This window comes from Stegostoma tigrinum, chromosome 8 (assembly GCF_030684315.1).
Source record: "Stegostoma tigrinum isolate sSteTig4 chromosome 8, sSteTig4.hap1, whole genome shotgun sequence".
Taxonomy (NCBI): domain Eukaryota; kingdom Metazoa; phylum Chordata; class Chondrichthyes; order Orectolobiformes; family Stegostomatidae; genus Stegostoma; species Stegostoma tigrinum.
This window is the reverse complement of record NC_081361.1, coordinates 73,592,822-73,615,346: the sequence shown is the minus strand read 5'-3', so window position 1 is coordinate 73,615,346 and position 22,525 is coordinate 73,592,822. Positions and strand designations below refer to the sequence as shown.

Below are 22,525 nucleotides of genomic sequence, written 5' to 3'. Positions count from 1 at the left end.
TGCCTAGATGAATACAGATCCAAAACACTCAAGAATCTGACATAATCTATTCTGCTTAGTTGGCACATCACATAATACCAACAACATTCTCTGATTCCACCACCACACACTCAGTATGGAAGGATCACCTTATGAGCAAACAGATTGAGACTCTACTAACTGGAGTTTAGGAGAATGAGAGGTAATGTTGTTGAAACATAAAGAATTCTTAAAGGGTTTGGTAGTGTAAATGCAGAGAGGATGTTTCCCCTCATGGGATAGACTATGGCCAGTGGGCATAATCTCAGAATAAAGGGGCACCAATTTAAGACTGAAGTGAGATAGAATTTCTTCTCTCAGAGGATTGAGAGTCTTTAGAACTCCTTGCCACAGAGTGCAGTGGGGCATAGTCCTTGCGTAGAATTAAGGGTGAGATAGATAGATTCTTGATCAGTACAAGATTCAAGGGTGATGGGTAAGGGCAGGAAACTGGGCATGAGGAATATCGGATCAGGCATGATCTTACTGAATTGTGGGGTAAGCTAGAGGGGCTGAACAGCCTCCTCCTGTTGCCATGGTCTGACACAGTATTGTGTACCATTTACAAAATGTACTTTACTAAGGCTCCATAGGTAGCTCCATTCTAAGGCACCTATCAAAACCATACTCGCTACCACTTGAAGGTCAAGGGTAACAGATACACGAGAACACAATCTCTCGCAAGTTCCTCTGCAGGCTATACTCCATCCTGATTAGGGACTATATCTTTGTTCTTACACTGGGTCAAAAACCCCAAAACTCCCTTCTTAATCACACTGTGGGTGTCTCTACACCAAACGGACTCACATACTGGGAACAGTCATGGAAATGACTGCCCTTTCTTTTATGTTCATAATATAAACACCAACAACTTACATTGGTATTCTGCTCTTTACTTACATGTACACCTTGGGATTCTTTGGAAGTGAAAAATGTGGATAGGAAGTAAAGAAATTCATTGAGGAGATCACAAGGGATGAGTTAAAGAGGTCAGAGTGGGATGTCTTTCAGTGTTAGGGCAGTGGAAAGAGCCATGGCAATTTGGTTTTTAAAAAAAGAATTTCAGAAGGAAACTGTTTATTAGGCAAATCTAGTGCTCAAACAGAAGAGATATGAAATTCATTATACTTCAGTGCCAGAAGGAATGTAAGAGTAGCAAGAATTTGCCAGTTATATGCAGTACAAAAGTGATGAAAATTGAAGAATAGAATCTTGTAGGTATTGATGCTGAAAGGTAGGATATAGATGACGAATGGAGCACGATGGTGGACATAATGTAGTTTCAGGAGTCACACTGCTATGTTATTGGCAGTACACAAATGGAAGTTGTTAGAGACATTTTGGAATTCCTTAATAGTTTTGTAGCATTCCGAAGCTTTAGTTACAGACCTAAAACAAATGATATTGGGATAAGACTGGTCTGTTTGTCACAATATGTAGCCACATTCTCAAAGAGAATCTTCTGTTCATGTGATAGGAAATACCTACAAGAAATAGCAAAAGAAACATGCTCAGACACTGGGCAATTATTCACATACCAATGTACAGTTTCGTTTACTGAAGGTTCACATTGTCACTTTTGAACATAAGTTCACTAAAATCAGCCAATCACCAAGTTATGGGAATATACAGTCCATTTTACAATTGCAGGGAATATTTTCGTGGAGAATCTTATCGTAATCTGTAGACATCGGGACATCGGAAAACACTTTAAAACCAATGCAGTACAGTTATTGAAGGGAAATGCAGTCACAAAATTCCAGAAACAACAATGTGACATTGATCAGAAAGTTTGTTTCAGTGAGATTGGTGCCATGATCAATATTTTCCAGCACAAAGGGAGAATTCCTTACTCTTTGTCAAATAGTGGCATGGCGTATTTTACAACCACTGAAGAGGGGAGGCAGGACCCTGGTCTCAAAGAGAAACCTTCAATGGTGTAGCACTGAAGTACCATCACATCTTATATGTGTTTGAGTTTCTGGAATGGGATTCAAACCCACAAACATCTCACTCAGAGGCAAGGATCTTATCACAGAGGCAAGTCTGTGATAATCTGATCTGTAAAATGTCCTAGTCATTCACACTAAGATAGCTCTAAGTTGAATCCTGTGTTTTTGCAAAGTCATCAGATTTTTGCCATTGCAGTAATACCATAAGATGTAGAAACAGAAATAGGTCATCCAGCCCATCAATCTGTTCTGCCATTCAGTCCTCAACTCCTGTCACTTTTCCCATAAGTTTTGGATTAAAATTCTGTTTAACAACAGCCTTGAAGATACTTAATAACACAGTCTGTACAGTCCTCTTTGATAAAAGAATTCAACTGATTCACTGTCCTCTGAGCGAAGCGACTCCTTCTTGTCTCTGTCTTAAATAGGCAACCCTTCACGCTGAGATTCTGCCATCTGGTCCTAACTTTTCCCATAAAGGCAAGCCACCTCTCCACATCCACCCTGCCCGGTCCTCTATGGCTCCTGTATGTTTGAATAAGGTCATCGCTCATTCTTCTGAATTCCGATGGGTACAGGCCCAACCTATTCAAACACTTCTCCACACCCAGGATCAGCTTAGTGAACATTCGCTTGACTGTCTCCATCTACATCTTTCCTCAGACAAGGAAACCAAAACTATTCACAGTGGATATCATGAAGGCGGTTGTGGTGTGAAACCTGAAACATGGAAAGAATAGTTCAAGATGGAATAAAAATTAGTGCAATTCTATCTGCCTCGCATCATCATTCCATCCATCCCCAGGAGACTCCTTGACAGACAGTCTCAGCAATGCCAGGTATGATACATGGCCACAGAACAGCATTTAGAAATTTGGCTTGAAAAGTTGTAACTTAATTGAATGAATTTAAATGAGGAATTGCAAGAAAGATGAACATGGTTCTGGGAGGTGAAAACGTCAAGGAGTTGTGGGGTATTTGGAAGAGCGTGTGATGTGAATGGTTTTTAAAGGAAATAGGATCCCAAACTGAAAGGGGAGGCATTTACAGTATCGTCCGAGAGAAAACTTCAGTGAGGAGGGGTGTATAAAATTACAAAGCAAAGATGTCTTTTACCTGTACATTACACTGAATATTGAATATAAACTGATGAACACAATGAATTCCTTGTATAACAGTTTGTAAATACTTCCTTTCCAACGAAAGAGAAGTTTGGAGAATCCAGCAAATCGAGCATCGGCAACTTTCAGCGTGTAAGAGATTGTCATGACGTTCCCTAGTGGTAATAATCTGAAAGTTCAATCACATCTCAAATTAACGTAATTCATAGATCCTTCAAATTGACGAATGTTGACTAATATCTGGTAACAGCTAGTCCACTCAACTTTGAAAATTGATCAGTGTATATCAGTTGAATTTGACTGAAAACAGGGCAGCAGAAAAACTATAAAATAGTGAGACAGGAATCAGTTGTATGAACCCCAAAGATCAAATGGAATGTGTTTGCAGAACACAAAAGTTAAAGTAATTTATTAGAAGTAAAAATAATAATTTCTCCACTTTATAGCAATGTACTGAGTCATAAAACATAGTAATATATTCATTTTACCAACTTTTATTGATTACTCCATATTTGAAGGAACAGGATGTGGGTTGTAACTCACTCAGAGGTAGCAGGGACTGCCGATGCTGGAGCCTGATGAACACAGCAGGACAAGCAGCATCAGAGAAGCAGGAAGACTGATGTTTCCGTTAAGGACCCTACTTCAGAAACGGGCAGGGGGGAGGGTGCTCAGAAATAAATGGGGAGGAGGGGTGGGGCTGGGAAAGGTAGATGGGATGATAATAGGTGAGTGCAGGTAGGCAGCGGTGGGGATTGGTCACTGGGGTGGGTGGGTGGGTGGGAGAGAAGATGGACATGTCATGTCAAGGTGGCGGGGATGAGGCTGGGCATGGGGAGGTTTTGAAACTGGTAAAATTCACACTTAGGCCGTTGGGCTGCAGGCTCCTGAGGTGGAATATGAGGTGTTGCTCCAGACTCGCCACTAACCCCAGCAACCCCGACACTTTTCCAGCACTGTGCTACCACCTCTGCTGGATCTGTCCTTCTAGTGGGACAGACATACCCAGGGTGGAGGCTGCATGATTGTATATAAGGTATGATTCCATGAATGTGACTATTTGATGAGGCTGTGAGACAGTTTACCTGATTCTGTCTTTTGACCCTCGCTGTCAGTCAGGAGGATTTTGCAGGGTTAACAGGTCTGCATTTGCTGGTTTTGTTTCCAGTTATATTTTTGAGATGTTCTATTGATTGTTACAACTGAGGGCTGGCTAAACTATTTCAGAGGTCAGTTAAGAGTCAACCACATTGCTGTGGGCTTGGAGTCATGTGTAAGACAGACCAGGTAAGAATGCTGGTTTCTGTGATGACCAGGAGAGGTAGACAGCTAATGTAGGAGTCTCCTGTGGCTATATCCCTCTCAAACAAGTATACCATTTTAGATATTGTTGGCGAGGGTAGGGGCTGGGGCTGTTCAGTCTCTTGAAGAGGAACATGAGCAGTTGGAGTTTGTTGTAACATTGGTACTAAATGCATAGGTAGAAAAAGGGAGGAGGTCCTGCACAGTGAATATAAGATGTTAGGCAGGAGGTTAAAAAACACAGGACCTGATGAGTAGAAATCTCTGGTTTACTCCCAGTACCATGAGCTAGTGAGAGTAGGATTAGGAGGATAAGACAGATGAATGTGTGGCTGAGGAGCTGGTGCAGGGGCCAGGAATTCAGGTTTTTGGATCTTTTGGAATCTCTTCAGGGACAGAAGGGACCTGTACAAAAGGGTGGGTTGCACCTTAACTCGAGGGGGACCAATATCCTGGTTGCTAGAGCTACTCAGGAGGCTGTAACTAGCGGTTGGGATCCTGGGCCTTAGTGATACAAAAGAGAAGGATGAGGCTCGTACAGAAGTTAAAGAGAGCAAGTTAAATAAACTAGGCAGGTAAAAGCTCAGCAGGAAATGAGGGAAGACTGATGAATTACACTGCGTTTATTTCAATGCAAGAGGCCTGACAGGTAAGGAAGATGAACTCAGGGCATGGATGGGAACATGGGACTGGGATATCATAGCTATTACAGAAACATAGCTCAGGACTGCTACAGGAAGAATGGAAAGGGAGACAAGAGGGAGGGGGGTGTGACGTTTTTGATTAGGGAAAACATCATGGCAGTTCTTACAGAAGATATTCCTGGAGGAGCATCCACTGAAGCTGTATGGGTGGAACTGAGAAATAAAAAGTGGGTGATCATTTTGATGGGATTGTACTATGGGTTCCCCAATGGACAGTAGGAAATTGAGGAACAATTATGGAGATTGAAAATAAGTGTAAGAAGAAGAGGGATGAAATTGTAGGGGATTTTAACTTTCCTCTTTCAAGGTCTTAGCAAAATATTTGTAGCTTGGGTTGTAGATGCAGTTTTTTTATTAGCTCACCGAGCCACTATTTTTGTGGTGTGCAGACATTTCGTTACCAGGCAACACCATCAGTGCGACCTCTAATCAAAGTATTGATGTTCTGCTCTGTTCCGCATTTACGTGATCCTCTGGCATGTGGGTCTTGTCACTTCCGGTTCTGTTGTTTTAGCTGCGGTCTGTATACTGGGTCTATTTCTATGTGCTTGTTAATGAAGTCTTGTGTTGAGAAACAGGCCTCTGGAAAGTCCATTGCAAGTCTGTTGTTCGCTTGACCCAGTATAGTCCCTTTATCCCAGTCGAACTGATGGCCTTCATTGTCTTTGTGCATTGAGACAAGTGAGTATTGGGCGTGTCTTTTTACTACCAGCTGGTGTTCATGTATCCTGGTATTCAGTTTCATCCGCATTTGTCAAATGTAGTGTTTATTGCACTTGCTGCATGGGATTCTATATATCACATGAGTCCTGTTTACTGTCGGTTTGGGGTCTTTGGTCTTTGATAGCACAGTGTTGATATAGGTTTGTGTGCAATTATGAACCTATGCAGTCTATGGACTCTGGTTGTCATTTCTGGTATATTTTTGATGTAGGGGAGCATTACTAGTGTCCCCCGTTGTACCGTGTCTTCTCACTGTTGTTTGTTTTGTAAGCATCGGTGGACGAAACTTCTTGGATATCCACTGTCCAGTAATTACTTTGTGCAGGTGTTCCTCTCCCACTCTCCGGAATTCTGGGGTGTTGCAGTGGTTCATTTAAATATTGCTTTAGTGCACCCCTGTTTGGATATAGTGGGGCAGTTGCTATTGAAGTTAAGGATTTGGTCCTTGTGTGGCCTTCCTGTAACTTGGAATTTGCTGTTAATAAGTCTCTCTACCATTATGTCTAAGAATGGGAGTAGCTTGTTGTTTTCTCCCTCGCTAGTGGATTTTATGCTTGCAAAGACGTTGTTAACAAATTGGTGGGTTTCTTCTACTTTTGTGCTTTTGATTGTTATGAATATGTTGTCTACGTATGTTATCCACCATTTCAGTTGGATTAGACTAAGGGCTGTGTGTTCCAGTCTCTGCATCACTGCTTCCATGATGAGATCTGAGATGGGTGATCCCATCAGTGTGCCGTTGATCTGTTTGATATGCGGACTTAACTACAACCACAAGAACACGAGTAAAATGGACTTCCTAGCAGCACTAGAGTCAACACTGAAAACCAATGGACTCACTGACAAAATTCAACAGGCCATCAAGCAAACAGTCATCCCAGCACATAACTGTAAATATGAATCAGACACCTTCAACACAGCAGAGAGAGAAAGATCCTAGAAGGACTGAAGAAGGATAAAAACATCACAATCCTACCAGCAGACAGAGGACGAATGACTGTAGTTCTGAATAGAACAGGCTACATCGAGAAAGCACAGGCACGACTCGCAGATACAGCCACATACCAACAGGTGTCGTCAGACCCCACACCACAACTAGAGAACACAATAACCCAGAGACTCAAACTTAAAACGTGCAGGAGAGATCACCAACACAGGCTAAATCAGAATGAAACCAAATGGCTCAAATACCACACCCCACCCTGCTTCTACAGACCCTTCAAGATACACAAACCTGGAACACCACTCAGACCAATAGCATCCTCACCGGGCACACCTACACACAAGCTAGCGAGGGAACTACAACGATGACCTAAGCACCTGATTAGCAGATCCCCATACTCAATTCGTTCAGTCCAAGAATTTCTCACACAGCTTAGGGACAGAAAAATTAATGAGGATGAAATCATGATCTCCTTCAATGTTACACCACTAATTACATTGAACATAGAACATAGAACATTATAGCACAGTACAGGCCCTTCGGCCCTCGATGTTGTGCTGACCTGTCATACCAATCTCAAGCCCATCTAACCTACACTATTCCATGTACGTCCATATGTTTATCCAATGACGACTTAAATGTACCTAAAGTTGGCGAATCTACTACCGTTGCAGGCAAAGCGTTCCATTCCCTTACTACTCTCTGAGTAAAGAAACTACCTCTGACATCTGTCCTATATCTTTCACCCCTCAATTTAAAGCTATGCCCCCTTGTGCTCGCCGTCTCCATCCTAGGAAAAAGGCTCTCCCTATCCACCCTATCTAACACTCTGATTATTTTATATGTATCAATTAAGTCACCTCTCAACCTTCTTCTCTATAATGAAAACAGCCTCAAGTCCCTCAGCCTTTCCTCGTAAGACCTTCCCTCCATACCAGGCAACATCCTAGTAAATCTCCTCTGCACCCTTTCCAAAGCTTCCACATCCTTCTTATAATGCGGTGACCAGAACTGTACACAATACTCCAAGTGCGGCCGCACCAGAGTTTTGTACAGCTTCACCATAACCACTTGGTTCCGGAACTCGATCCCTCTATTAATAAAAGCTAAAACACTGTATGCCTTCTTAACAGCCCTGTCAACCTGGGTGGCAACTTTCAAGGATCTGTGTACATGGACACCGAGATCTCTCTGCTCATCTACACTACCAAGAATCTTACCATTAGCCCAGTACTTTGCCTTCCGGTTACTCCTACCAAAGTGCATCACCTCACACTTGTCCGCATTAAACTCCATTTTCCACCTCTCAGCCCAGCTCTGCGGCATATCTATGTCTCTCTGCAACCTACAGCATCCTTCGTCACTATCCACAACTCCACCGACCTTAGTGTCATCTGCAAATTTACTAACCCATCCATCTACGTCCTCATCCAGGTCATTTATAAAAATGACAAACAGCAGTGGACCCAACATCGACCCTTGCGGTACACCACTAGTAACTGGTCTCCAGGATGAACATTTCCCATCAACTACCACCCTCTGTCTTCTTTCAGCAAGCCAATTTCCGATCCAAACTGCTATATCTCCCACAATTCCATTCCTCTGCATTTTACACCCATTGTCACACCGTTAGCCAGAGAGACACTATCCACACTACTAGAAGGACCAGGAGCACTGAACCTGAACATCAGCAATAACATCAGCAAGGACAGCTTACTGAAGCTACTAGATTTATGCCTCACAATGCACTTCACATTCAACGGCCTAATATACAAACAGATCAATGGCACACCAATGGGATCACCCATCTCAGGTCTCACCACGGAAGCAGAGACTGGAACACCCAGCCTTTAGTATAATCCGACCGAAACTGTGGATAACATATGCGGATGACACATTCATCATAATCAAAAGCACAAAAGTAGAAGAAACCCACTAACTTGTTAACAACTTCTTTGCAAACATAAAATTCACGAGAAAGGAAGAAAACAACAAGCTACTCCCATTCTTAGATGTAATGGTAGAGAGACTTATTAACAGTGAATTCCAAACCCAAGTACACAGGAAAGCCACACAGACGGACCAAATCCTTAATTTCAATAGCAATCACCCCACCATACACAAAGAGAGCTGCACTAAGGCACTATTTAAATGAGCCACTGCAACACCTCAGAATTCCGGAGAATGGGAGAGGAACACCTGCACAAAGTATTTACTCTGCCAATGCCTACAAAACAAATGACAGTCAGAAGACATGGTACAACGGGGGACACTAGTAACGCTACCCTACATCAAAAATATACCAGAAATGACAACCAGAGTCCTTGTTCCACATAGGATCACGATAGTACACAAACTTACATCAACACTGCGTCAAATGCTATCAAAGACTAAAGACCCCATACCGACAGTAAACGGGACTAATGTAATATACAGAATCCCATGCAGCGAGTGCAATAAACATTACATTGAACAAATGGGGAGGAAACTGACGACCAGGATACATGAACACCAGCTGGCAGTAAAAAGACATGCCCAATATTCACTTGTCTCGATAAACACAGACAATGAAGGCCATCAGTTCGACTGGGACAAAGTGACTATACCGGGGCCAGCAAACAACAGACATGCAAGGGAATTTCTGGAGGCCTGTTTCTCAACACGAGGCCTCATTTATAAACACATAGAAATAGATCATGTATACAGACCACTGCTAAAACAACAGAACCAGAAGTGTCAAGACCCACCACGCCAGAGGACCATATAAATTCGGATCAGAACAGAACACCAATACTGCGATTAGAGGTTGCACTGCTGACGTTGCCAAGAAACATCTGCACACCACAAAACAACCAGCTTAGTGAGCTAATGAACAACTGCCTTTTAACTTGCCAAACATAAACTGGGACTGCTATAGTGTTAAGGGCTTGAATGAGGAAGAATTTGTTACAGTGTGTTTAAGAAAACTTTCTCAATCATTATGTAGATAACCGTACTAGAGAAGGGGCTAAACCTGATCTGCTCTAGGGAAATAAGGCACAGCAAGTGACTGAGGTGTTAATGGGGTGGCACTTTGGGACCAGTGACCATAAATCTAATAGATTTAAAATAGCTATGGGAAAGAATGGGCCTGGTCCAAAAGTTAAAGTTCTAAATTGGGGCAAGGCCAGCTCTACTGGTATTGGAAAGGAACATTCAAAAGTTGATTGGAGGAGGCTGCTCGCAGGTAACGGAACATCTGGCAAGTGGGAGGCTTTCAAAAGTGAGAAACTGAAGTTTAGGGACAACAGGTTCCTGCTAGTGTACAGGTGAAGGCAGGCAGGAGTAGGGAACACTTGATAACTCAATATATTGATGCTCTGATCAAAAAAACGATCAAGGTACATATAAGGTATAGACAGCTGGGATCAAGTGAATCCCTTGATGAGTATAGGGAGCAAAGGAATACACTTAAGAGAGAAATCAGAAGGGCAAAAATGGGACATGCAAGATCTTTGGCAAACAAGATTAAGGAGGAGTTGAATTTTAGTAAGATAAACCAGGGCAGAACTTACACAGTTAATGGTAGGGTTTTGAGGGCTGCTGTGGAACTGAAAGACCTAGGGGTTCAGGTATACAGTTTCTTGAAAGTAACATCACAAGTAGACAAGGTGGTGAAGAAGGCATTAGGCACACTTGCCTTCATCGGTCAGAGCATTGAGTACAGAAGTTGGGATGTCATGTTATGGGTGGACATTGGTAAGACCACATTTGGAGTACTGCATACAATTGTGGTAGCCCTGATATATGAAGGATATTATTAACCTGGAAAGGGTGGAAAAATGATTTATAAGGCTGGTACTGAAACTGGAAGGTTTACATTATAAGAAGAGTCTGGACAGGCTGGAATCTTTTTTCCTGGAGCGTAGGCAGCTGAGCAGTGACCTTATAGAGGTTTAACAAAATCATGAGCGGCATAGACAAGGTGAATAACCAAGGTCTTTACCCAAAGGTAGGGGAGTCCACAACAAGAAGGCACAGGTTTATGGTGAGATGGGAAAGATTTAAAAGGGACCCAAGGGGCAATCTTTTCACGTGGAGGGTGGTGCGTGTATGGAATGAGCTACAAGGGGAAGTAGTAAGGGCGAGTACAATTACAACAGTTAAAAGCTATATGGACAGGTATATGGATAGGAAATGTTTAGAGTGCTATGGGCCAAGAGCAGGCAAATGGGACAGTTTCGGAAGCCTGGTCAACATGACGAGTTGAGCCAAAAGATTTGTTTCCATGCTGTATGACTCTATGGCTCTAAGTTCAGCAGGAACACTGGAGAAACTGCATAAATAAATAAAAATACCCTTTTACACGATTATCTCATTTGAGCGAGTGAAAGGGGTGAGCTCCATCATCATCTGCTCGGCATTGAAAAATCCCAGCAGAGGTTTGCAGCCCAGAAAAGACCATAAGGCCCATTAGATATAGGAACAGATGTAGGCCATTCAGCTCCTTGTGCCTGCTCCACCAGTCAATAGGATCATGACTGATCTGACAGTCCTCATGTCCACTTTCCTGCCCTTTCCCCATAACACTTTAATCCCCGACAGAACAAGAACCTATCTCTCTCAGCCTCACATGTACACAAGGATTGTGTCCCCCATAGATCTCTATGGCAAGAAGCTCCTAAGACTCACAGCCTTATGGGAGAAGAAATTTCTCCTTATCTCAGTTTTAGCAGTGATATCTAAGGTAGTTTTAACTTGCGGGTGTGACACTAATAGGGCTACATTTACTGCCATCCCAAGTTTTCTGTTTATACCTGTCTCTTCAAGATGCCTTAAATGTCAAATACTGGTGTCACACAATATCCAGGCTAGGTTAAGTTTGGATAATAAAATGTGAGGCTGGATGAACACAGCAGGCCCAGCAGCATCTCAGGAACATAAAAGCTGACGTTTCGGGCCTAGACCCTTCATCAGAGACGCGGTCAAGGGCGTTCTCGACCACTGTGGGGGGAAAGTTGCGGTCCTTGAAGAACTTGGACATCTGGGATGTGCGGGAGTGGAATGCCTCATCGTGGGAGCAGATGCAGCGGAGGCAGAGGAATTGGGAATAGGGGATGGAATTTTTGCAGGAGGATGGGTGGGAGGAGTTGTATTCTAGGTAGCTGTGGGAGTCGGCGGTCTTGAAATGGACATCAGTTACAAGCTGGTTGCCTGAGATGGAGACTGAGAGATCCAGGAAGGTGAGGGATGTGTTGGAGATGGCCCAGGTGAACTGAAGGTTGGGGTGGAGGGTGTTGGTGAAGTGATGAACTGTTCGAGCTCCTCTGGGGAGCAAGAGGCGGTGCCGATACAGTCATCAATGTAACGGAGGAAGAGGTGGGGTTTGGGGCCTGTGTAGGTGCGGAAGAGGGACTGTTCCACGTAACCTACAAAGAGGCAGGCATAGCTGGGGCCCATGCGGGTGCCCATGGCCACCCCCTTAGTCTGTAGGAAGTGGGAGGAATCGAAAGTGAAGTTGTTGAGGGTGAGGACGAGTTCGGCTAGGCGGATGAGGGTGTCGGTGGAAGGGGACTGGTCGGGCCTGCGGGCCAGGAAGAAGCGGAGGGCCTTGAGGCCATCTGCATGCGGAATGCAGGTGTATAGGGACTGGACATCCATGGTGAAAATGAGGTGTTGGGGGCCAGGGAATTGGAAGTCCTGGAGGAGATGGAGGGCGTGGGTGGTGTCACGGACGTAGGTGGGGAGTTCCTGGACCAAAGGGGAGAAAATGGAGTCCAGATAGGTGGAGATGAGTTCGGTGGGGCAGGAGCAGGCTGAGACGATGGGTCGACCAGGGCAGGCAGGTTTGTGGATTTTGGGAAGGAGATAGAAACGGGCCGTGCGGGGGTTGGGGAACAATGAGGTTGGAGGCTGTGGGTGGGAGGTCCCCTGAGGTGATGAGGTCATGAATGGTGTTGGAGATGATGGTTTGGTGCTCGGGTGTGGGGTCATGATCGAGGGGGCGGTAGGAGGTGGTGTCGGAGAGTTGGCGTCTGGCCTCGGCGATGTAGAGGTCAGTGCGCCATACTACCACTGCGCCACCCTTGTCTGCGGGTTTGATGGTGAGGTTGGGGTTGGAGCGGAGGGAGCGGAGGGCTGCCTGTTCTGCGGGGGAGAGGTTGGAGTGGGTGAGAGGGGTGGAGAGGTTGAGGCGGTTAATGTCTCGACGGCAATTAGAGATGAAGAGGTCGAGGGAAGGTAGGAGGCCTGGGGGTGGTGTCCAGGAGGAGGACTTGTGTTGGAAGCAGGTGAAGGGGTCAGTGGAGGGAGGGTTAGGATCCCGGTTGAAGAAGTAGGCGTGGAGGCAAAGGCGGAGGAAAAACTGTTCTACGTCCAATTGTGACTGGTATTCGTTGATGTGTGGTTGTAGGGGGACAAAGGTGAGCTCCTTACTAAGGACTGACAGTTCGTCCTCAGTTAGTGGGAGGTCTGGGGGGATGGTGAAGATGCAGCAGGGTTCAGTGTGGCTGTCTTCTCTGGGGTTGCTGGCTGTGGAGGTTGTGGGCGGAGCGATGAGGTTGTCGGCTGTGGGCGGGGTTCCGTCAGCGGTTGGAGGATCAGGGTGGGCGGCAGCAGCTGCGGTGAGGGTGGTGTGTGAGGTGTTGTAACCGGAAGTGTAGGCGGTGACTGCAGCAGCGGTCCCGGAAGTGGTTTGGCCGGCGGAGGCGGATGTGACGTCATCGGTGGGGTCTCCGGCCGTGTCCTCATGGTCAATGGCGGCGGGTGTATGGTGGGGGAGGGACAGGGACAGACTCAGGAGAGACAGACTCCCGCACATCCCAGATGTCCAAGTTCTTCAAGGACCGCAACATTCCCCCCACAGTGGTCAAGAACGCCCTGGACCGCGTCTCCCACATTTCCCGCAACACATCCCTCACACCCCGCCCCCACCACAACCGCCCAAAGAGGATTCCCCTCATTCTCACACACCACCCCACCAACCCCCGGATACAACGCAGCATCCTCCGACACTTCCGCCATCTACAATCCGACCCCACCACCCAAGACATTTTTCCATCCCCACCCCTGTCTGCTTTCCGGAGAGACCACTCTCTCCATGAATCCCTTGTTCGCTCCACACTGCCCTCCAACCCCACCACACCCGGCACCTTCCCCTGCAACCTCAGGCAATGCTACACTTGCCCCCACACCTCCTCCCTCACCCCTATCCCAGGCCCCAAGATGACTTTCCATATTAGGCAGAGGTTCACCTGCACATCTGCCAATGTGGTATACTGCATCCACTGTACCCGGTGTGGCTTCCTCTACATTGGGGAAACCAAGCGGAGGCTTGGGGACCGCTTTGCAGAACACCTCCGCTCGGTTCGCAATAAACAACTGCACCTCCCAGTCGCAAACCATTTCCACTCCCCCTCCCATTCTTTAGATGACATGTCCATCATGGGCCTCCTGCAGTGCCACAATGATGCCACCCGAAGGCTGCAGGAACAGCAACTCATATTCCGCTTGGGAACCCTGCAGCCCAATGGTATCAATGTGGACTTCACCAGCTTCAAAATCTCCCCTTCCCCCACCGCATCCCAAAACCAGCCCAGTTCATCCCCTCCCCACACTGCACCACACAACCAGCCCAGCTCTTCCCCTCCACCCACTGCATCCCAAAACCAGTCCAACCTGTCTCTGCCTCCCTAACCTGTTCTTCCTCTCACCCATCCCTTCCTCCCACCCCAAGCCGCACCTCCATCTCCTACCTACTAACCTCATCCCTCCTCCTTGACCTGTCCGTCTTCCCTGGACTGACCTATCCCCTCCCTACCTCCCCACCTATACTATCCTCTATCTTCTTTTCTGTCCATTTTCGGTCCGCCTCCCCCTCTCTCCCTATTTATTCCAGTTCCCTCACCCCATCCCCCTCTCTGATGAAGGGTCCAGGCCCGAAACGTCAGCTTTTATGCTCCTGAGATGCTGCTGGGCCTGCTGTGTTCATCCAGCCTCACATTTTATTATCCAGAATACCAACTGAGTTCTTCCACCATTTCTAACCAGCATTGTTATTAAATTGATTGAACTGAATTTCACAGTTTTATGTGTTGGATTGTGTTGATGAGTTCTGGATGGTTCATGAGTTTGTATAGTAGGAGGCAAGCAATATTGTGGAAGTGAAGGTAAACATTCTGGGTGATGGATAGGTTAGTCATCAATGAGTTAATAAGATATGGGCAGCATTAGCCTCAGCAAGTGACCTCAGTGTGTAATGGATTCATTGGTCAGAGAACATGGTCGACACTAGAAGTAGTGTTTCAATCATCCCAATGTTCAGTTGTCTGCCAGATACTGAAAAGGCAGTCTGAGAGGCAGTCATGGGGTCCATTGACATATGGTAAAGCAGGGAGCCACCAGGACACACATTATAGCTAATCCTGTGATAACTGCTGTGATCACAACTGGGCACTAGATAAGGCAGCCACAGACCCTAGAGGGACTTGGGAGGTCACTTGGCAGCAGGAGGACAGGCAACCATTGCTGCAGTTGTAATGGATAAATTTGAATGTAAAACAGCCCAGCGAGCTGAACAATTGAGAGGATGGTATCATTAACTATGCTGAGTACTATGAATGGCATAAGATGCATAATGAAAAATAATGCGGTTTGCTCATCCTGGATGTTATTTGTGATATGAGCGGGAGTGCTCCTGGTGCAGCTAGCCTCAGAAAAAGTAGATTCTAAAGTAGCAGTAGTAGTTAGAGAGTAGTTGGAGAGAATCAATGGAGTGAAGTAGGATTTCGGAAAATGGTCCTGCCTCTGTTTTAAAAGGGATGGGCTTGATAGGTGATTAAACAGCCATTTATACTGTTGTTAAGCATAGGAGTTCAGTGTTTTCAGTGATCAGGAATTGAATAAAAAGACATCAAGGGATAAGAAAGTGAGCCGCATTCGTGAGAAAGTTTGGAGGGAAAGAAAGAGAAAGTATAGAGCTACAGGGGTTCTGATACAAGGTAATTGGCAGGTTTGGTAAAGGTTATGCAAAGTGAACAGACAGAGAATGATGATACAGTAGCACCATGGATGATCTCAGTCAACACTAATGTCCATTCTATTTACACTTATTCTCCAAACTAGCAATATTCTCTGTTGTTCGATCCAAGTTTTGTGTCATTAAATGAATTTCTAAACTACATTCTTAAATTAAATTGTTTAAATTACGTATAGAAACAGCTTCATCAAATAGTCTGAATTTAGGCCATCTTCTCTCATAACAGTTGCAAACTGAGCTCTGTCTTCACTATCATCTTGGGTTCCCTGTCATCAATTACTTTCATTAGTGCCAGAGCATTTTGTCTCCATGGTAGTTGACTCATGCTGCTCCATATCTGCTTGTGCTGTGGCACGGTGCAGGGTTTATCAGCAGTATCCCTTTGTGACCTGAATCAGGTATTTATGTCTTTTGTACACACTCTTTAGTCTCTTCAAAGATCCAACCAGGGAATCTTTGGTGAGAGATGAGAAGTTACAACTTACTAAACTGCTTTACATATCGAGTTTTGAGAAGATTTACATATGTACAACAAACATCAGCAACAGTGGTTATAATCAGCCTCACTTAATTCAAACAGAGCAACCTTGTATAGTACAAAGTAAAGAACATGTCACAGTTCCACCATTTTATTATGTTACCTTACTTGATTTCTTGCAGTCTTCCAGTAATTGACTAGAATCTCTGCAAAGTACTGCACAAAATTCAGTTGAAATGCCTGACTGTCTTGTCTGTTTAATCTGTACACAGCCATCAAGGAGCAAAGATTTTCAAATGTAACAGAGGTGCAGTGTATTCAATTTCCATGACTGATGAGTTGCTTATTATTTACAGGTTGTAGATATAGTACATTAATCACATGAATTAAACTTAACTCACTTTTGATTTGGTGTTTTAGAACTGTGATAGATTGGCAGGGATTGTCTATCTGTGACTTTCTCACATGATGAAAATATACAAGGGTCAAAATTTTCCCAAGCATAGGCAAAGGAAATGTATCCCTAAAGAAAGAAAGTAAATCACCATCAGCTCCTTCTACATCTCATAACAGTAAGCTCACCTGGAGCATTATCAGACTCAGGGAGAAAGCTTATGATCCATTTTGGAGTCTGAAAACGCAAAGCATTGTGAGGTATATGTAAGGAGATTCAAGTCTAGGAGATAAAAAGCAAACAGAAACAATAAAAATATTAGGCAGTAATGATCTCTCACCTGTTGAATGATATAGGAAACTGTTCACAGCAGTTGGTTATGTGAGAAAGACTTGGAGATTTTGCCTTCCTTTTAAATATAGGCTTTTCAAACATTATCTGCCCATCACTGATTTATTACTCCAATGTCACCTCCAGTAGTTCCACAACCTCTTACACAATGTGATTTACCCTTTGCTGCATTGTGACATTCACAGGTATATCATCAGACAAGGACATATTTCTGTCTGAGACCCAGAACTTGAATTTTCATTCTGTTGGTATTTTCATGGACTTCGCTTTTCTAACAATTAATCTCCTTTAGGAAGTATTAGATTGGTACTTACTTCTCTGAGAGACCATATTCTAGTATAAATATGTGTATACAGGATTAACATTTGATGTAATCTCATATGATTAATGTTTGGGCTCCCTCTCTATGGAGAGTTTAAGCATTTATACTGTACATAAAAATAATAACATTTTTACATTTTTAATTCCAAAGCTAGTTTAGTTTCATCTATCAGTCTGCATTTTTGTTGATCTGTGTTGTTGAGGTGTAGATTATGAGATCCATGTCTGTTTTATTAAAATGTTATCAACACGTTCCGAAACCATTGGCCTATGAAGTTAACATCCATTGTTTTGCAGGGAACTGTACCGTTTCTGAGGATCCTCTTAACAATAATGGTTATCTGGGGTAAATTACCATTAAAGGCAGGATGTGTTACTAAGGGTCGATAAGCATCTTGAGCTTTCCTTCACAATTTGTAAAAAGAAATGAGATTGATTGTTTTGATGAAGGTTGTGGCTACCCAGAGGAAAATGTAGGTTTATTGTATGGAGAAGTCAAATGGGATACTTGCCTTAATAATCAAAGCTTCGAATACAATAGCAAGGATGTTACGATAACTCAGTACAAGATGCGTAGCTAATGTTTTTCTACTGTTCAAGAAGGGAAGTAGGGACAATGCAAGAAACTATAGACCGGGGAGTCTCACATTGGTCGTTGGGAAGCTGTTGGAGAGAATTCTTAAGTATAGGATTTAAGTGCATTTGGAAAAGCATGGCATGATTAGGGACAGTCAGCAGGGCTTTGTGAAGCGCAAGTCATGTCTTACAAACTTGGTTGAATTTTTTGAGAAGGTGACAAAAGTATTTGATGATGCTAGAGTGGTGATATTGTTTACATGGATTTTAGTAAGACTTTCGACAAGGTCCCTCACAGTAGGCTCATCCAGAAGATTAAGATATGTGGGATCTATGGTGACTTGACTATGTGGATTCAGAATTGGCTTGCCCATAGAAGGGAGGGAGTAGTGGTGAAAGGGTGTTTTTCAGGCTGGAGATCCGTGACTAGTGGTGCTCCACAGGGATCTGTACAGGGACCTCTGCCGGTTATGATATATATAAATGACTTGGATGAAAATGTAGATGGGCCATTTCATAAGTTTGCAGACGATACAAAGATTGGTAGAAGTGTGGATAGTGTAAAAGGTTGTCAAATGATACAGCGGGACATAGATCAGATGCAGATATGGGTGAAGAAACGGCAGATGGAGTTTAATACAAGTAAGTGTGAGGTGCTGCACTTTGGGAGATAAAATGTTAAAGAAAAATATACAATTAATGGCAGGACCCCAAACAGCATTGATATACAGAGGGATCTTGAATTCAAGTCCATAGTTCCCTGAAAGTAGCTTGTGTGATAAAGGAAGTGCATGGCATGCTTGCCTTTCTTATTCAGAGGCTTAAATACAAGAATCAGGATGTCATGTTGCAGCTGTATAATACTTTGGTTAGGCCACTCAGCGTATTGCATTCAATCCTGGTTGCCACATTACAGGAAGGATGCGGATGGTTTGGACAGGGTGCAGAGGGTGTTTACCAGGATGTTGCCTGGATTAGAGGATATGAGCTGTAAGGAGAGGCTAGAAAAACCCATGTTGTTTTCTCTTGAGCCGCAGAAGCTGATAGAAGGCTACAAAATTACCAGGTGCACAGATAGGGATGACAGTCAGAATCTTTTCCCCAGAATTGAAATGTCCAGGGGAGCATGCATTTAAGGTGAGAGGGGGGATAGTTCAAAGGAGATGCGAGAGGCAAGTTTTTTACACAGAGAGTTGTAGGAATCTGGAAAGGATGGTGATGGACCAGATACGATAGGGGCATTTAGGAGACATTCAGATAAGCACATGAATATGCAAAGCATGGTGGGATATGGAAGGGCAGGCAGAGGGATTAGTTTAATATGGCTTCATTTTCAGCATAACATTGTGGGCCAAAAGCCTGTTTCAGTGTTGTGTTGTTCTATGTTCTATGTTAGTTTGGCCACAGGTGGAATACTGTTTGCAATTCTGGGCGCCACAATATGGCATGGATGTGATTGCACTAGAAAGGTCACAGAAGGGATTCATCAGGTTGTTGCATAGGCTGAAGCAATTCAGTTACAAGAAGATTCCAGATTATTTGAGGCTGTTTCTTTAGAGTAGAGAGGGCTGAAGGTGGTACCTGATGAAGGTGCACAAAGTTATGAGGACCATAGACAGGGAAGGTTAGAAGCAACTTTCCCCATTGTAGAGGGGTCAATAGCCAGGCAGCAGGAGGTTTAGAGGGGATTTGAGGTGAAAGTTTGTCACCCAGAGGGCAGTGGATATCTGGAATCACTGACTAAAGGGATATAGAAGTAAGACCCATCAAGACATTAAGGAATATTTAGATTAGCACTTCAAACATCATAACATACAAGGCTATGGGAAAAGTTCTGGAAAATGGGATTGGAAAAGATAGATGTTCGACGACTGACGTGGTTACAGTAGGCCTTTTCCTAAATCTTTTCCCATGCTGTAAAAACTGTATGATTCTTTGATCTGGACTTGATGGACCAAATGAGCTTGTTTAGTGCCAGAATGACTCCACAATGCCAGTTACCTGATCTCAGCCGGTGATCTTTCAGCTGCAGATCATTGAGGAGAAAAATCAATCCATGTTTTCTTCCCTAAATTCTATGCAGTAATCCTTGAGACAGAGCATGAAACATTATGATGGAATGGGATTCAGTTTACTTATATGGAGTGTCAAGACTTGTATGGGATTGAAGACCTCTTGGAAATAGGTCCAGAGGGGGGCCAATATCAATGGATCCAAACAGCAGATCCATCATCAAGAGCAGTTGGAAGAACTGGCAATAAAATGTAAAAATAAATTGCGTGTTGGCGAACAAATTCAATTCAATTATTCCATTCAATGGGTGGAGCTCCTGGCCTCCCTGCAGATCCCTGCAGAAATGATCTCTTTTTTAACAAATCCAACAGAAATGAACATGTACTAAGTGGAAGGAAATCCTGCTCCTAAACATCAGAAAAAAACTACATTACACAATCATTAATCCTAATCACAGTCAATCACTTTTAAACTTCCCCTTTGAGGGAAAATTTCAATCTTGGCACACTTCACGGAATTGTTATGGTGCAGAAGAAGGCAATTGGCCCAGTGTGTTTGCAATGTTTCCGAATGTTTTAACTTAATTCCAAAAATGTTTCACTCTACATTTGTTTGGATTAAACTCCATCTGCCATTTCACTACCCAAGTCTCCAGCCTACCCACATCCTGCTATATCCTCTGACAATCCTCCCCACTATCCTTAGCTCCCCCAGTCTTTATGTTGTTCACAAATTTACTAACCAGGCCATCTACTATCTCTGTCAAATTATTTATTTATTATAAACAATACTGGTCCCAGCAGTGATTCCTGTGAAACACCATTGGTCACAGATCTCCAGTCATAAAAACACCCTTCCACCACTTCTCTCTACCTTCTTTGACTGAGCCAGTTCTGTATCATCTTATCAGCTCACTGCAGATCCCATGTGACTTCACCTTTTGTGTCAGCCTGCCATGAGGGACTTTGTGAAAGATCTCGCTAAAGTCCAAACAGACAACGTCATCAAACATCTTTGTTGCTTCCTCAAAAACATCAACCAAATTTGTGAGACACGACCTTCCCCACACAAAGCCATGCTGCCTAACAGTAAAAAGTTCATATTTTTTCCAAATATGAATAAATCCTACCCTTAAGAATCTTCTCCAATAATTTATCTACTGTTGATGTAAGGCACACCTGGATTATCCCTGTTACCCTTTCTAAACAAAGGAACATTGTGGCTATTCTCCAGTCCTCTAGGACTTTTCCTGTGAATAAAGAGGATGCAAAGATTTCATATAAGGCCCCAGCAATTCCTCACCTGCCTCACTCAGCATTCTAGAATAGATCAGGTCCTTGGGACCTGTCTACCTTAATGCTTTTCAAAACGCCCAACATATTGACAAGCACTAGAATATCAACAAATCACTCCCAAGACTGCCATTCACCATATCCTTCTTTTTCGTGAATATCGATGCAAAGTATTCATTAAGGACCTCACACACTTCTTTTGGCTTCACATTTAAATTCCTGCCTTTGACCTTGAGTGGACCTATCATTTCCCCAGCTACCCGCTTGCTCATTATATGTGAATAAAATGCCTAATCCTGTTTGACAGACATTCCATGACCCCTTTTAGCCCTCCTAATTCCTTTCGTTCTTTCCTACTATCTTTTTATTCTTCAAGGTCTCTGCCTGTCTTCAGTTTCCTAAACCTTATGTATGCCTCCTTTTCCTGTTGACTAAACCCTCAATTTCTCTTGTCATCAAAGGTTCCCAAATTTTGCCATCCTTATCCTTCATTTTCACAAGAATATTTTGGTCCTGAACTCTTATCAACTGGCCTTTAAAAGATTCTCACATGCCAGATGTGGATTTACCTCAAACAGTCGCCAACACAGCTACCTCTCTGCTCATCTACACTACTAAGAATCTTACCATTAGCCCAGTACTTTGCCTTCCGATTACTCCTACCAAAGTGCATCACCTCACACTTGTCCGCATTAAACTCCATTTGCCACCTCTCAGCCCAGCTCTGTAGCTTATCGATGTCTGTCTGAAACCTACAGCATCCTTCGTCACTATCCACAACTCCACCGACCTTAGTGTCGTCTGCAAATTTACTAACCCATCATTCTACACCGTCATCCAGGTCACTTATAAAAATGACAAACAGCAGTGTACCCAACACCGACCCTTGCGGTACACCACTAGTACAGTTCTGGTCATCGCATTATAAGAAGGATGTGGAAGCTTTGGAAAGGGTGCAGAGGAGATTTACTAGGATGTTGCTTGGTATGGAGGGTAGGTCTTACGAGGAAAGGCTGAGGGACTTGAGGCTGTTTTTGTTAGAGAGAAGAAGGTTGAGAGGTGACTTAATTGAAACATATAAAATAATCAGAGGGTTAGATAGGGTGGATAGGGAGAGCCTTTTTTCTAGGATGGTGACGGCGAGCACAAGGGGGCATAGCTTTAAATTGAGGGGTGAAAGATATAGGACAGATGTCAGAGGTAGTTTCTTTACTCAGAGAGTAGTAAGGGTATGGAACACTTTGCCTGCAACGGTCGTAGATTCGCCAACTTTAGGTACATTTAAGCCGTCATTGAATAAGCATATGGACGTACATGGAAT

The 22,525-nt window shown here is 43.9% G+C and overlaps 1 protein-coding gene across 2 annotated transcripts in view; it reads right to left on the bottom strand.

Annotated features, from left to right (window-relative positions):
* Positions 1-22,525, bottom strand: part of best4 (bestrophin 4) — an 88,224-nt gene that overhangs the window by 11,028 nt on the left and 54,671 nt on the right. Inside the window, exons 1-3 of one of the 2 annotated variants that reach the window (XM_059647979.1) lie at positions 16,840-16,887; positions 3,087-3,260; positions 1,408-1,502 (exon numbers count right to left, since the gene is read on the bottom strand). In XM_059647979.1, the coding sequence (XP_059503962.1) occupies positions 1,408-1,502; positions 3,087-3,238 (247 nt within the window). In that variant the 5' untranslated portion in view covers positions 3,239-3,260; positions 16,840-16,887. Of the gene's footprint in view, positions 1-1,407; positions 1,503-3,086; positions 3,261-16,839; positions 16,888-22,525 lie in introns of those variants that run through there. The other variant, XR_009446068.1, reaches the window with a different exon arrangement.